At 36.9% G+C, this 15989-nt stretch overlaps 3 protein-coding genes across 6 annotated transcripts in view; 1 reads left to right on the top strand and 2 right to left on the bottom strand.

Annotated features, from left to right (window-relative positions):
* Window positions 1–647: 647 nt before the first annotated feature.
* Window positions 648–10682, top strand: LOC128866310 (angiogenic factor with G patch and FHA domains 1). Of its 3 annotated transcripts, XM_054106928.1 has the most exons (11): window positions 648–988; window positions 1050–1170; window positions 6329–6465; window positions 6542–6658; window positions 8434–8472; window positions 8598–9039; window positions 9171–9331; window positions 9392–9725; window positions 9809–9923; window positions 9987–10092; window positions 10159–10682. In XM_054106928.1, exons 1-11 carry the CDS (start codon window positions 797–799, stop codon window positions 10324–10326), a joined length of 1932 nt encoding a protein of 643 aa, XP_053962903.1. In that variant the 5' UTR covers window positions 648–796; the 3' UTR covers window positions 10327–10682. The 3 variants fall into 3 exon arrangements, with proteins under 3 accessions (XP_053962903.1, XP_053962904.1, XP_053962905.1); XM_054106929.1 differs by lacking the exon at window positions 8434–8472 and having other exon boundaries at window positions 649–988; XM_054106930.1 differs by lacking the exon at window positions 8598–9039 and having other exon boundaries at window positions 649–988; window positions 8434–8539.
* Window positions 1174–2904, bottom strand: LOC128866311 (hexokinase type 2). The gene is made up of 2 exons (XM_054106931.1): window positions 1893–2904; window positions 1174–1755 (listed from the first exon to the last, which is right to left on the bottom strand). Exons 1-2 carry the CDS (start codon window positions 2743–2745, stop codon window positions 1247–1249), a joined length of 1362 nt encoding a protein of 453 aa, XP_053962906.1. The 5' UTR covers window positions 2746–2904; the 3' UTR covers window positions 1174–1246.
* Window positions 10683–12896: 2214 nt separating the features above from the next.
* LOC128866953 (uncharacterized) overlaps window positions 12897–15989 on the bottom strand; it is a 108171-nt gene continuing 105078 nt past the window's right edge. For both annotated transcript variants that reach the window (XM_054108024.1, XM_054108023.1), the window contains 2 exons: window positions 15567–15691; window positions 12897–15464 (listed from right to left, as the gene is read on the bottom strand). In XM_054108024.1, the coding sequence (XP_053963999.1) occupies window positions 15333–15464; window positions 15567–15691 (257 nt within the window). In that variant the 3' untranslated portion in view covers window positions 12897–15332. The remainder of the gene's footprint in view (window positions 15465–15566; window positions 15692–15989) is intronic.

The following is a 15989-nucleotide window of genomic DNA, read 5'->3' as shown; positions in this document are numbered from 1 at the left end:
CGCGGAAAGAAGTTCTACGCAAAAATACTGTGGATTGCGTTGCCGGAGTTGGACTGATGAGGGTTATTTTTATAAAAGGAAACGAGTTTTTTAATAAAGACAACCACGACCAAGACCACCATATTTGGTTTACAGACATGATAATCGATTTTTTGTGGGGAAAATCTATTTATAAAAGGCATGAGGACCCGTTTGTAAAACTGATCGAAGCATAATTTTTGTGATACGCTTAATATCATTGTTTTTAAGTTTCGATGAGTTGCATGTTTTTATTGTGAAAAATATTTCTCAATTTTAAATTGCAGCAAAAAGTACTGCAGTTTTACAATTAACCTTCGTCTAAACATCCCTGCATACGACTTATCTCTAAATTACAGAACTTTAATATTAAATCATTTAAAAACTATAAGCCTCCGGCAGGTGCGGTTTTCAGTTTTAAAATGGGCATACACCCGTCTATCCCCCCTTTTTAACCTTTTTTTTCAAAGCGATATACATTATACTAAATATTTTGTTTATATTCGCCAATACTTTCATTGTGGCACGACGTTACGTCTCACTCATAATATGACAAAATTCGTTGCCGCAACTTTCGCAACGATTTCATTGTGTCAGGCCTATGAGTGTTGATAATCCGATAATTTATCGATACTTAACTTGCCTTTGTTTGAGGAGGCGGTGGAATTTTTTGTTCGATTTTCGTTCCGAGTCAGCTGTTGGAGTAAAGAAAGCGTATAAATACAGGAATTTTTAACTAATTTATTTTAATACAAAATCGGTGATAAATAAACGGAAAATGTCTGACAGCGAGTCAGAAAATAACACAAAAGATGTGAAGCGTAACGGTATAAATTTTCAACTTAAGGAAAATACCGTAATTGTAAAGCTGGAACATGAAGAATTATGCGCCTACATAGGGGAGCTGCATGAGTTGCTTATAAAAAAAGACAAGAAAATTAAAAAATACAGGGAGAAATATAAAGAGCTGGTGAGTACACAGAATTGAAGTTGCTTGAACATGAATCCTATAAAACAATGTTTTTTCCCAGCTGAAAAAATTCAGAGCCGAAAAAACAAAAGAAAACAGTGACACCGAGAAAACGGTTGCTACCACAAGCGTTGAACTTGCCACCACAACACCTGCTTTGGAAGACAATAAACTAACAGAAGGTGTGTATTTATAACATCTTTTATTAACTGTTTATTTGTTATCGAGTAAAGATATTACGTATAAACAAAAATACATTTAATTTTTGCTGGCCACTGCTGCCACCAGTGCCGCACCACGCCCGGAACCATCCTCTGAAAGCATTAGTTCGAATCGCGTTTTCGGATTTACCAATTTATGCATGGTTTCTCGCATATAGAAATCGAAGTGAGGATGAAACCGGTAGACGGATCCATCTACACCTACCACTACATGTGGCTCGGCAATTTTATTTATTAAGCTACTTAAGCCTACTGCAACCAATTTGGCTGCACGCTTTGAAATACACTCGCAAATATATCTGAGTTTTTGACAGTCCTCCACCGAGGCTTTTTCCAAGCCAAACAGTTCTTTGAGTATGTTGCGTGTTTGTTGGAAATCGGGAAAGCTATCGTTTTCAATTTCCGATATGAAACGAGTTTCAATACAACCAATGTCTTTTTCAAGGATATTAATGAAATGATGTTTGACGGTGTTACGCACAAATATTAGGTTTTTTTGAATGGCATCGTGTAGCACCAGACGCACTAACTCACCGAGGTACATTCCTGGAAATATAATAAGTTTTGTTTTAAATTCGATTGTTGCGCAATTCATGTAGGACTAAAATGTTCATAAACATGTAAAAAAATAAAACAACAAACAAATACACTGCTCCTAATCATTTCCCCTCGCGCGTACCAACCTGATATCATTTTTTCAAACAGTTGTGTACCCGCATTCAGCGAGTATTTATCAACTTTGCGATCGTAATCGGTGCGCACGAACTCTAGTTGCCCATTTTCGCCAAAAGCACCCCATTCTGTATTCACTAATATATTGGGCTTATCAATTTTGTATTCTGGTTCTAATAACTCAGCATTTTCCACACGCTCCACATAGCAAGCATTACAACCGGTACCGATAATAACACCAATGCGACATTCTGGGTTCCGATGAGCGCAGGACATGAGAGTACCAGTAGCATCGTTCAGTATTGCCATCACTTCGATCACTAAATCTCCACGTCGTGCTATAGCTTCTTTCAACAAACGCCCCACATCCTCTTTTTCCACACCAGCACACTGGAAACCCTTTGTCCAGCGTACCAGCAGTCCTTTAGTTAGACCCAATTGTATGCAGGGAAATGAAAATGTGAAACCAAGTGGCAAATGTTGATCACCTAGTGAATGTTCATTAACGAACTCCGCCAAACAATTAGCAATGTGATCGAAAAGTTGTGTACCCGAACCTGTCATGATTTCTTTGGGTACCGCATACACTTTAGAATTGATTTCTGCTTCATGATGCCCCTTAAGTGCCACACGCAAAACTCGAAAATTTGTGCCACCCAGATCCAAAGCTAAATAATTGCCTTTCTCATCACCGGTTGGCAAATCTTGCACATAAGTCATATAACATTTTGTATCCGCTTGTTTGTGTGTAGCCTGTGACAGGCCCTTACGTATTTCGGCAGTGAATCGTTTGTATACTTCTTGTAGTTGTGAGTCGCTGATGATGAACTCTTTAAGAAAATCCTTTAGATTTTGGTCCTGCATTTTACTGTTGTTCAATTCGTTGTGATCCAAATTCGCTTATACGGCAAGATATTTTAATTTATTTTGTGTATGCGAGTGTGTTTTTGCGCGGACAAGCCTTTACTGCTGCCAACTTTCGAGATAGGCGGTCGCCAATATTCTAAATGGGCGCGCTTCAAAAGCCTGGAACTGTCAGTGTATTTATTTAGTTAGTGCAAAAAGCTGCTTTGGGACTTCACGCAAATCTAATTGATAAGAAATCAACTTTTATTACCGGCAACCATTAGAAAATCTGTTTTCTTAGATACAGTGGGCTTTTCCTAATGTGCACAATATATTTTTTGAGTAAATGTGGTGTGAGCAAGAAATAATTTTTTGGTTAAATTAAGTATTAACATAGAAATTAAGAAAAATTTCAGTAGTTTCACCGGCCAGCAAAGCAATGCCAGAGTTAGAGCGGCATAATGACTAAATGAGCCTTCGTGTTTCAGTCAAGGATGAAGCTGTTTATGGAAGATATTAAAAAAAACTTTAGGACGGGCTCAAATGCTTATTTATTGAGGCTCATTCGTGTATTTATTACATGGTTCCAGCATAAATTCTGTATACTGCCTATTAGGGTTGTAAATATTGAAATTGCACATTTGTGATTATACCATCAGGCAAACGAGAGGTTTTCTACTTACCACGTCGTTCAAGGAACAGCAAAAATAAACTCCAAAAGCCGTTAGTAAGGGTATTATTTGGTGAGATTGCAAGGGTATACTTTGAGTTACGATGTTTCCACGACTGTTGGGTTTTTTCGATTTAATCTGGGACTATAGTTTGAGCGGCCGCCGTAGTCGAATGAAACCCACTGCGGCTATGGAACACCAAATGATAGAAAAGTGTTTTTCTAATTGCGGTAGCCTTGGACAAACGCCCAGCAAGTGATGTACGCGCCGGTTATATATATATATATATATATATGTATATATCAGGTCAGTCCATAAGTTCGTGCGTTTTTTAAAGGTGGTTTTAAAATTAATAAAAAAGATGTTTAAAGTATTTATTAATCAATAATATATTTTTCTTCATTATTTACAATGTCTTCCCAACGTTTAGGCAAATTTTTAATTCCCTGTTCAAAAATTTGTTTGTCCTTGGAGCCAAAATACGCTTCGATATCCGTTTTTATAGCTTCTTTTGAGGAGTAGTTCTTGTTACTCATATGGAATTGAAGTCCACGGAAAAGGTGATAATCACAAGGTGCAATATCCGGAGAGAGAGAATGTTGGATGCGGCATTAGCTCCCATCCGAGCTTGCCTAATTTTTGCCTTGCGGTATGAGGTCTTGCGTTGTCGTGGTGAAACAAAACTTTGCGTCTATTCACTAAAGACGGTCGATTTTTTTAAGTGCCTCATTCCGGTTTGATAGCTGATGGGAATAATAATCAGCATTTATCGTCTGGTTTGGTTCCAGAAGTTCATGGTAAGCAATACCGGCCATATCCCACCAAATAGACAGGATCATCTTCTTGGAATGAAGGCCATCTCTAGGGGTCGGTTCTGGTGTTTCATATTTATCTAACCATTGGCGTTTGCGAACAGGATTATTGTAAAGGACCCATTTTTCATCACTAGTAACGATACGGTTCAAAAAAATTTCATTTTCAAGCTGTTGCAGCAGCTGAGAACACACATTCACTCTCTGCTGAAGGTTGGCGACGGAAAGTCTATGCGGAACCCATTTTCCCAGCTTTGAAACCTTTCCCAACTAAACCAGCTGCCTGTGAACTGTTCCATGCGATGAATTTAACCTCTGAGTTATCATATCGACTGTCAAATTTGGCTCAGCTTCCACGAATTCGAGCAAGGTGTCGGAGTTAAAGACTTCAGGACGACCAGCGCACGGGGCATCCTCCACGTCGCAGTTACCACTTCGGAATTTTGAAAACCACTTTTGCGCAGTCCTTACACTCACGGTATCCTCTCCGTGAACAGTGTTGCCTTTTTACCACTTTTATAAAAAAAATACAAAATATGCCCCTTATACGCGTTCGAAGACTTCATTTTATTTTTTAACAACACGTGCTTCTATCCGCGATTAAAATCACTTGTTGATCGCACAATATATGTATCAAAGAAAATATAAATAGTTCCGTTATATTCCGCGAATAATTTTGTATATGCAAAAATTGTACAAAAGTGAAATTATGGGTAAAATACGCACGAACTTATGGACTGACCTGATATGTGTTGTACATCAGACCGTACTACCTTAGAAGAAAATGTTTGCCGTACACCACTGGGTAAAGTATTTTCGCCGAGCAATTTCGAATCGAAATCTTTTCTTAACAAAAGTTTAATGATTTTTAGCGTACTTTAACTCATTGACTTTCGTGTGGTAGAAACTAAAGTCTTGTGGGTAGCTACTAGAATGGGTTATCTGAGGTCAATGGGGTTTGAAGCAAAAAATTGTCTCCTCGATTGAAATATAATATTTTTTTTTTAATTGCATTGCCAAATTTCTTTGGACTCGGAAGTGTACGGTGAACTTTTTTTCGTTTTTTCGGCACTGTCTAATACACATATACATAAATGTATATGGTTTGAACATGGCTCCATGCATGAAGCATCAAACGATAGACTGGCAGACATTAGTAAACCGACAAAAACATTTCTGTCATCAAAAATTTGCTCACAACAACCAATTGACATTCGAAGGCGTCAACCCCCCATAAACTCCCTCAATAAAAATTAGATGTGAACCTCAGTTTAACACCTAATAAATAATGCTTTCATAAATTATATGAAAATCACAGAATTTTTTAAAACTTTTATTCCAACAAAATTTTAGTTATAGTAATTTCTACTTTGACATTTCGCCCACTGTACAATGAATGTACATATGTAATTCCTATTTGCAATTTTCCACTGCATTTCAAATGTTCAGTATAGGTATACTATTCCACGCTTGCATGCATGTACACACTAACATACATAACTTGCCCTCTCACACTATATAATTAAGTATCTGAAAATTTGATTAGAAAAACTATTAGTTTTACATTATAAATGGGAAGCATCCTATATGTAAACAAAAGGCATATAAAACATATGTATGTAGTTTCCCAAAAACAAAAAACTAAGTAACTGACGGCGCTGATAAGGAGCGCCAAAGTAAATACATTGCATGTCGCTCTAATCTCCGGTATTGGCGTCTCCGTTGCAATTTTTTTTTAATGCAAACAGCAAAATTCAGTGGCAAAATACTAGAAGTGAAATTTCATCCTCCGGATATGAAATATGTACTATCACTAAGACCTAGCACTTGTAAAGTGCTCTGATCAGTTTTTCGATGCACCCCGTTGGCTACTTGCGCAATATAAATTGGCAAAGTTGACATTAGTACCAATAAAGATAATGCAAGTTACATTTTTGCGTATATATGGGGAACACACATCATGGCTGGGGTGTAGACGGGATTCATACGTTTGCAATAACCTTTCTTCATTTCCAAAGGCATTGCATTACATTACGTGTTTGTACTATTTCTTGGGAAAGCTCAGATATTTTATAACTTTACATTTATCTTTTATTGTGTTTATATTTTTTTAAAAAGATAATGCCGCTACTGTTGACAATTTCGTTGACGAAATTCGTCAGGCAGCCGAACAGGCACAGAATTTGAATGGTTTCGTCTATGAGCCCACGTCTGGACTGTATTATGATCAAAAGACTGGCTACTACTATAATGCGGTAATGTGAAATTTACAAAAATAACTTGACCGTACTGTAATTTTCTGATTTTTTTATCTATATGTATTTATGTTAGGAATATGGCCTCTATTATGATGGAAATAACGGCTGCTACTACAACTACAATCAAGAGAGAAATGCCTTCGAATTTCATTCGCAAGTTTCAGCGCAGCAATTACAGAAAACTGCAGAGGTAAGCCGTTGGGAGTGACTATATATTTTTTCTTTTCTCTCGTTTGCTTGAAACAGTCTAGTGTGTGGAGTAGTTAAATTTAGAGAGAAGCTCTACAGGGCTATTGGGCAATGTAGGCCAAAAAAAGATCACTAAGAAGAACACCGCTTCGGCATAGCCTAAAATACAACAATATATATGGTAGCGATGTCTGAGAGCATTCCTTTTTTTAGGTATAGGGTTTTTCAGTAAGAGCGCTTCAACTTTTGAACTTTTTTGAATAAAACACAAACGGTTTGACTTTTTTAACTAATTTTTTTTTTATTATCGAGTCCAAACGTTGAACCCAATTTTTGACCACTCTTTTGCATGAATCGGCCGAAATTCCAGCAATTTCGCGTTCAATATTGGCTCTGAGCTCACAAATCGTCGCCGGCTTGTTACTGTAGGCCAATGACTTCGCATAACCCCAAAACGGGACGGCTTGTTAAATGGACCGTAAAATGGCCGTAATGCTCTTAAAGTAGCAGCAACAGAACGATTATTTTCATAAAAAATTTGCACGATTTGCAATCGATGCTCAAGTGTGTAGCGTTCCATGATGAAATGTATACTAATGAAATTTACAAATGACAAGCGAAAAATAAAAAATATTGCGTCGTTCGCCCTCCCTATCGGAAAAAAGTTGAAGCGCACCTATTGAATAACCCTATATAATAATTATTTAGTTAGGTCTAATGGAACGCAATGCTGGAGACGATTCTGGTTACATGTAAGTGGTAATCATCAGTTTTATCTGCAATTGATGGTATTTCACTTCAGTACTAAGCCATCTCTTCAGTAATACTTTTTTCGTAAATAGCCCTTTTGCCGTTGCTTTGATTTTGGTCGACTTGAAAAATACTTGGCAACCCTTTTTCTTTCCCATATAAACCTTGAAAAGCAAAAACTAAAGTAATAATATTCCCATGTGATCGAACTTCAACTGAGCTGAAGATCCAAGTCGATGACACACCAATTCCGATTGTAAATAATTCCAAGTTACCGAAATTATGAAACGAATAGCTGACTTGGCGCGTACTAACAACCATATGAGTTCATTTCTGAGCTCTGGTAGGTAGGCCACATGTCTTACAACCAATGTAATTTTAGTAATTACCACCGTTCTTAATGGTGCTGCCTATGTAACGTAATTTACCCAAAAACAAAATTATTTAACCAGTACAAACGTCCCATATTAATTTTTCTATCTTTCTCTCTACCGTTAGTTCCGGATTTAAGTATACTAAAAGGCTGTGCCTGAGGGTATCAAAATTGAAAGAAATATTCGATTCTTTACTTTTTTCACTTATATAAATTAGCAGCCTAAATTTATATACCAATCGAATGGACTGCTCTGCTCGCACGACTCCCTTGCGATACTTTGCGTACTGTTGAATTAATAATACTCGTAGCATTAAACATTTCTTTGAAGAATGCTGCTAAGGGTCAGTCCTTGCATTGATATAAATCTGGATCGTAGCGGTAACGAAGAGATGGCTGTCATATGAACGCCATCTATCGGATTCATACTGTTTGGTATTTCATTGCCAGCGAGTTCTGAGCTATATTGAAGATTTCGAACCGAAATTGTCTCCTTTATATTGTTCAATGATTTGCATTGTATTCCATGTACTTTTAATCCCAAATCATTTGAAGTCAGCTGCTCCTCTAACTGGTGCTGTAGAAAAGATATAAAATAAGTTATCCAAGATTATGACTTTGTATGCTATGTATGTATTTTCTCCCTTTTGCAGGGCAACAACGCCAACTGTAAAGATGTTCTAACGAATTATGTAAATAATTCACTTTTAAATCGTTTTTCAAATCTTAACATAAACCGAATGCGTAGCAATGCATTAGGTAAGCTTGGTAGCGTGAAATGTCGATGAAAACGCGGATTTCTTTTCTACTGTTACAGGATGATATTGATGTGAACGAGGTGGTCGAGTTCGATGAGTTTGGCGGCGTAATAACCGATCAAGAGCGTCTGCATAAAATCAAAGAGGAACGCCGCAAAGAGCAGGAAGAGGAACGTGCATGGCGCAAAAAGAAGAAATCTAAAAATTCAAAGACGGCAAAGAGTGCCAAGTCGTCGAAACGCAGGCATAAATCGAAGAAACGTAAGCGCTCACGCAAACACTCGCACTCATCGTCAGATTCCTCTGAGAGCGAGAGCGAAAGTGACGAAGAAAAAACCTCGTCAACGAAGCGTGCACGCCAGAAGTTCCTTGACGTAGAGGATGGCGAGTTAACCGAGTCTAGCAGCAGCGAAAGTGGCAGCCAAAGTGAAGATAGCAGTTCTAGTAATAACAAAGAGGGGAAGGGAGTTGCAACTTTTTCGGGCGGTGGGCGCTTTCAAGGTTTGTCTATTGTTTTTTTGTGTTGTTTGAGAAAGTAAGGAAAAGAAATTCGCGTTTAAGTCCAACTTGAATGCAATAATATCACATTATATTACAATTTAAATAAAATATTATACACTGCTGTCTTTTAGATATAGCCAAAAAATATCCTCCTTCGCTGCGCATTATTGTGCAAGAAAGCAATTTGGATAGCCTAAAAGTTGGTAGTCTAAGTCTGATTACTTATAAGGGCGGTAGTTTGGGCCGTGAAGGCAATCACGATGTCATAATACCGGATGTAAATGTGTCCAAGGTTGGTAGATGAGTGTTAAAATAAATAAAAATTATTAATAAATTCACGTTATTCTCTCAGCTACATATGAAATTCCATTATGACCACAAGCAATGTATTTACAAATGTATCGATTTGGGTTCACGCAATGGTACTGTGCTGAATGGCACGCGCATGTCTGCATCGAAGAAAGAGAGCTCTGAGTGTGATTTAGCGCATGGCAGTGTTTTGCAAATCGGTCAAACGAAGCTGCTGTGTCACGTGCACGAAGGTAACAGCACATGTGGCTTATGTGAGCCGGGTTTGTTGATCGAGCCGCCGCGTGAAAGTACCGGGACGACTAGCAACACTGTTGTGCTATCACACCGCGAACAGTTAAAGAAGTTGCAAAAGAAGTATGGCTTGGAGAAAGAGAGTGCGTGAAGACGAGTTCAAAATATAACATATATAATATTTAAAGAAATACCAATATTCATATCTGTCTATGATCGGTTTCAGAATTTGTGGAGGCTAAACAAATTGTCGGCAACTATAATGATCGCGCTGCAACGCGGCGCATACAGATCGGCAGTTCAACAGATGGCGAGAAAACTCAGTCAGCTTCTGTTAATACGTAAGCGTACTCTTGCCACGTTTGACTTGGTTAAATCTCAATTAATTTTCATGCTTTTTCAAGTGAAATCTCTTCCGAAAATAAGGGCTTCAAAATGCTCTCTAAACTCGGCTGGAATAAGGGCGAGGCTTTGGGAAAAGCTAATGATGGTTCAGGACTTTTGGAACCGGTGTGTTATTTCAATTGAAAATCACTATTCAGTTTACTAACTATTTGCACTTATGCTTCTCTTCAGATTAATGTCGCATCGAATGAGGGGAAAAAAGGTTTGGGTTGCGAGGCAGCTGCCTCGGGTAGTGTAGCACTTTCCAATGCAGATAAGCGCAAGATTGCCACTTGGAAGAAGACGCAGGCCCGTTATCAGCAAACTGATATTTTTGGAGATAGCGAAGATAGTACTTAATAAATTAAGTTACTCGTGTTTAAAATAATAACAATGTTTGAATAAAAAATTATGTGTTCAACAGTTCCTATTATATGAGAAGACAATGAGCTAATGAGCTGATACAACAACTGTTCATTCAAATTTGCAGATATAATTTAGAACGAAAAAAAAGATTGTGGATTTTTAGACTGATGAAATGTGGTATTGGCAACAATAAGTGTTTCGATGGCACTTCAGTATTGGAAAAATAGCCCTATAATTGAGGAATGAGATAAGTTGGAGTCTAATTTGTGAAAAAAACTTAGTTCTAACTATGAATAATATGATTTTCAAATTAATCAAACGTAAAACAGTGCCAAATACATACATTGAATCTAACTCGAAAATCTGGTACATAATGAGTTGAAGCTAGCGGGTGGTGGAGGAGAAAGGGTGTCATTAGATCGCCAGGCAGTTATTTCACAGTCTTCAAAGCGGATATCCAACAACACACAACTGGTTTCAGCAAACAGAAGACTGTCCTAAAAATGTGTTTGAAGCGCAAAGTCATCTATCCAAATCTTTTTACTTCATCTAATATATTTTTTTCATGCTCACTTAAAATTTTGATGCTGATCACAATTTGTGGACTTAGCGGATCTTTATTTATTTATATAAAATATCCAATTTGCTTCAAAACATTTAACATATTTTTAGGGCAACTTCAGATCAGAATGATAGAAATGTCTAAAAACGATAATTCAGAAGTGGTATACAATTTTTCATTTCACGGTTTATGGGGAAAATAATTATGGTTATCACATATCATAAGTACGTATATATTGTTGTTGTTGTTGTTGTAGCAGTACCTTTGCCCTGTCAGAGTAGCGTAATCACCGGCCGTCTTCGTCTAGCTCATCTAACGGTAGGCCCATGAAACTAGCTGCTTCGACGGGTTGGGTCCAGAGGGAGAGGGTTTAATGGGGCATGTGAAAAGGTGGTTAGTGTCGTGCGGGGTGCCTTCACATGCTGGACATATGTTTAGTATGTCGGGGTCGATTCTGGATAAGAAGGAGTTTAACCTGCTACAGTATCCAGAACGTAATTGTGCCAAGGTTACGCGGGACTCCTCGGGAGTGTGATCGTAACTCGGGTATGAGAGACGCGTGGTGTTGTCTGCGTTGGTCCTGCTGTGCGTTCCGCAAAAGTTGTTGTGGCCTGACGTTGACGGACGGCCGCGCAGCAGGGGACGGTTGCGGGTGCAGAGCTCTGCAGCAGGGGGCAACGCAGTCGCGTGTCCACACACGGGTGGTGCGCAAGCCAGAGCACCTCCGAAAGTGGCACCAGCCATTGCAAGAATTGCATTGGACTGTGGTCAGGTTCCGAGGGACCCTGGTCTGACACACAGTGCTGGTTTGTCCCCGTACTGGGATAGGAGCAGGAGGGTTGTGGGTCATTGGGGGAGTTGTGTTGTGCTTGAGGGCCCCTTACCGTTGGTGGCGGCAGTTTGAAGTGCCGGCACTGAGGACGGTAGCGCCGTTGAGACAGGAGCCGCCCTATGGCGGGAGCAACACGTGGGCACATACCTTGTGGACCACTCCCTGTGAGTCTTAAGGAGGGAGCCTGGTTTATAAGGTCAAAAAAATCATTTTTTTTTTTTCGTTTTAAGCGATTCCTAATATATTTCAGAATATTCATACAAAGTTACAGAGCCTAATTCTCAATATTTCCGTAGATACAAAGCCAAAGGTAGGCGAGCGTTAGGTAGTTACGCTATGACCGGACAGCTATAGTACAAACTTTATCTTCTTTTCTCGACTTTTCATTTTTTTGATTTCTTTGAATTGGCGTACCTGAATGAAAAAAAACTAATAAACCTTTTGAAATGAACCATAGCTTGTTCCCTTCAGTATTTAATTCTCTTCTATTTGAACTAACAAAATAGATAAAAAAAAATTTGTCAAAATTTTTATACCAGTGAATTTTTTTTATAGAAAGTCATTTTTTTCTTTAAAACCTCCAAAAAGTTGAAATTTTGGAATTTCTCTCAGTTTTCTTAGTTCATCTAGAATAAAAAATCATGATAATTAGAAATCCATTTGAATTTTTTGCTTTAGATAATAATTACGAGCTGTATCTTGTACGCCAGTTGGAAACTCCAGCGTTGCAGCGCTCTACTAATTTCTATGTTAAACATTTTTTTCAACTTATTTTAACCAGTACAGAAATTTTTTATACTTTTTAAATGTTCATTAAAAGATAGAAAAAACTTTGCAGTACTAAATTAATTTTTTCCTTAAAAAAAAAAATCGCAAAGAGATGCAATTTTTAGACCTCATAAACCAGGCTCCCTCCTTAAGGCCGGAACAGGTCTTAAGATGGCACCACACGTTGCACTTATTGCACCTAACCGAAGTGGAGTTCGGGTCGAGCCGTTTGTGGCAGATGCAGCAGTAAAATACCTCTGGTCCAGGGTTGGGTTCGACGCCAGCCCTGAAGAGAAGTATTTGGAGCAAACGTGCTGCAAGGGACCGGCTGCCATGGGAATGAATATATCTATTGTATTATTATTTGTTTATTTTTGTAGTTGGAAATTTTGCGAAGTGGATATCATCATCCCATTGGTGATCTTTTCATACTTACTTACATATTAGGTAATTAAAAAATTCTTTTTTTTTCATTTTTAGTTACTTTATTTGAATTTATTTAATATTCGCACATAGAGAGATGGGTTAGTAAAGTATGTATATTTATTTATATATTTATGTGTGTTTTTCTTTCTAATTTAAATTACAACTTTCAACAATCAATTAAATTTCTCGCTAATTTTTGTTTGTTAATCTATCAGTCAGTTAAGTAAAATTTAATTGTAAATAAATACATTCGATAGTATATTTGATCATATATGTATGTATGTATGTGTGTATGTATGAATGTTTATATGCATGTACGTATGTACCTCCATACTCATATCATTATATATGTATGTATATATGTAGGTAAAATAGCATCAATAAAAATTTAACTGTGACATTTAAAAAAAATAATAATAATAATAATATAAATGATAATAATAATGACAAGTAATAAATTAATTTATATTATTTAATTATGGACTACAAATTTCATAAATCTACTAATTCGTTTATGCTAATGTAATACATATGAATGCATCTACATATGTGACTGCATGCATATGTGTGTGTGCTAATCGAAGTACATATGTATGTATTTTATATTTTAAAAGCCTCTTAAGTTATGTTTTTACTATTTAATTTTATTATTATGATTATGTGTATCTACGTATGTGTGTACCGCCGGCCTCACTTGAATAGTGCACTTTGCAAACTCTCGTTTTGAATGCCAATAATTCTAAACTATGTATTTAATGCATAACAGTTTTATCTTACGCCCTGCTTTGTGTGTCTATACTCAGCTTTTCAACACAAATTTTTGTTTTGTTTTGATAAAAATAAAAGTTTTAATGGGTCGAGGAAAATCATTGATAGAGACTGCCGCATTTTTGTCAAATGAGTGAAAATGTGAAAGAAAGTGACACTACAAACGACCTTCACATTTTTTGTCATGGCATTTCAATCGTGCTCATATTTTTACTACCCGTATTGCAAAATTGTATATACATAGCCAAAACATATCGCTAATGAACGGGCCATCATATTCAGCGGATTTAAATATTATTGAAAACGTTTGGGGAAAGTTGACCCGATAAGTTTCTGGGTCGGGACAGCAATACTCGATCACACCCGATCTTATCGAGGCCATCAAACAAGCCTGGGCTACCAGGTCCGCGATCTCATTCAGGATATGCAAAGTTATGGTTAACAAAAAAGAGGCTCCGCCCACTCTTAATATTATATAGTATAATATATGTGACGTAATACATGTAACAGTAAAAAAATATATATTTTCCAAGTCGTTCCTTTTAATAAAGACATTTTTGAGAGAATGTGCGCAAAATTCAGGATACATTTTTTTTAGTTTATATCCAAGAATATTTATAAAAACTTGCCGTAAAGGCATTGATTTTTTTCTTTCTGCGCTTTATGTCCTCTAATTCAGACGATTTGAAAATTAAAGAAAAAAAATTGCTGGATGTACTATTCAAGTGGCGCGGAGTGTAAGTAGAATGCCTATATTTAGGCGTTTGCTTGGCATATGTTATATGCATGTATGTATGTGTGTAAGTGTTTGAAATCGTTAACATTTACGAGTCGATTTAAATAGCTAAATTGGCTATCTTATAAATGTAATTACAGCATCGATAAGTATTTTCGTATGTATATATGTATACAAATAATAAATTAAGTGGTTTACTACTTGCTAAAAGAATTAATCAATGATGATGTATGTATGTATAAATATCTTTGGAAGCATCTAAGGACTAATATTGAAAACAAACAAATTAACTGGCACAAAAAGGTTATAGGGAACTTACATAGCTTGGTTCGTTTTTTTTTTGACTGCGAACAAACAATATATACACACATATTTATAAATAATAGGTGCCTTCGTTTCGCCACTTCTCTGCTCGCTAGCTCTGGGCTCTGCTCACTTGACGAAAATTGTGCTTATGAAAGCAAAAACAGAGTTATCGAGCAACATTCGCCGCTAGCGAGTACGGTTACATCTCACAAAACTGGTTTAACTCACTACTTTCACAAACAAATGCAATTTTTGGCAGCTCTTCCAGCGCTACCAAGCTATGTTGATATCAATTGCTTCATCTATTCGCCACTTGCTAACGCTCGGCGAAACGAAGAGGCCTAATACATATGTAATCAAAAGTTACATTTCTTTTTTTGTTTTTTAAAATACCAGCCAATAATAATCGCTTCATATAAGGAGTTAATTTATTTTAATTTGCTCTGTGGAAGACTAACTAAGGTTGTCAAAGTGTTTTTGGGAATTCACGTTTACATACGTATGTATGCATATAAACGTATGTATATATATATGTATTTTTCTAAGGACCTGTTCTTGATAGATTATATTAATTTATTTAATTTTCTTCTTTTTATTTTGTTTTAATGACATTCTCCTGGCGATTTAACGTCGATCAGAAAGCCAGTGTTGCAGGAATCTCGCCGCAATTCACACCACGAATTATATGTTCGATTGTTCACACCACAAATTTTGCCCTCTTCAAAACGTAGAGACTGAAAAATATGGAAGCAGAAAAAAAGATAAACAACAATGAATGAAAAGTAAAACAAAAAACACGATCTAGTTAAAAATTAATCGATTTGCATTTCACTCACCGATGGTCGTCGTTTCCTTGCGCATTTATAACTACAGGACACACAGCGCGGCTCGTGAGTTAGTAAATCTACCAGACAGGTGTGCTTGTGGCCACAGTTTATTTCGCCGCAAGTGGGACGATCGGCTGGAAAAAATTGCAAAAGTAGAAATAGTAAGTAAAAATATAAATCAATCGCCCTACCACATTTTACCCCATTTTGTTTAGTTTTTGAATGCCCATTGCTTTTTATAAAAGTATAGTTCATTGTCTAACAAAAACCATTTAATGGAATTTTCAGCTTTTATGTCAAATAAAAAAAAAAAAAAAACCACAATCTTTTCATCCGCGAATCATCTTTCTTTCCACGAAGTTTTAGAAAGATGTTTGGTATGCAGTTTTATAGCTTATTCAATTTTAGTACAATACAGTGCAAGTTTGAGGT

Source organism: Anastrepha ludens, chromosome 6 (genome assembly GCF_028408465.1).
Source record: "Anastrepha ludens isolate Willacy chromosome 6, idAnaLude1.1, whole genome shotgun sequence".
Taxonomy (NCBI): domain Eukaryota; kingdom Metazoa; phylum Arthropoda; class Insecta; order Diptera; family Tephritidae; genus Anastrepha; species Anastrepha ludens.
The sequence above is the reverse complement of the archived record's forward strand: the minus strand, read 5'-3'. Positions and strand labels throughout refer to the sequence as shown.

Coding starts and splice junctions, on each gene's coding strand:
- LOC128866310 (XM_054106928.1), top strand. CDS start 797: ATGTCTGACAGCGAGTCAGAAAATAACACAAAAGATGTGAAGCGTAAC. Junction 989..1,049: donor GGGAGAAATATAAAGAGCTG/GTGAGTACACAG, acceptor GTTTTTTCCCAG/CTGAAAAAATTCAGAGCCGA. Junction 9,726..9,808: donor GTATGGCTTGGAGAAAGAGA/GTGCGTGAAGAC, acceptor GATCGGTTTCAG/AATTTGTGGAGGCTAAACAA.
- LOC128866311 (XM_054106931.1), bottom strand. CDS start 2,745: ATGCAGGACCAAAATCTAAAGGATTTTCTTAAAGAGTTCATCATCAGC. Junction 1,756..1,892: donor GTTTGAAAAAATGATATCAG/GTTGGTACGCGC, acceptor TTATATTTCCAG/GAATGTACCTCGGTGAGTTA.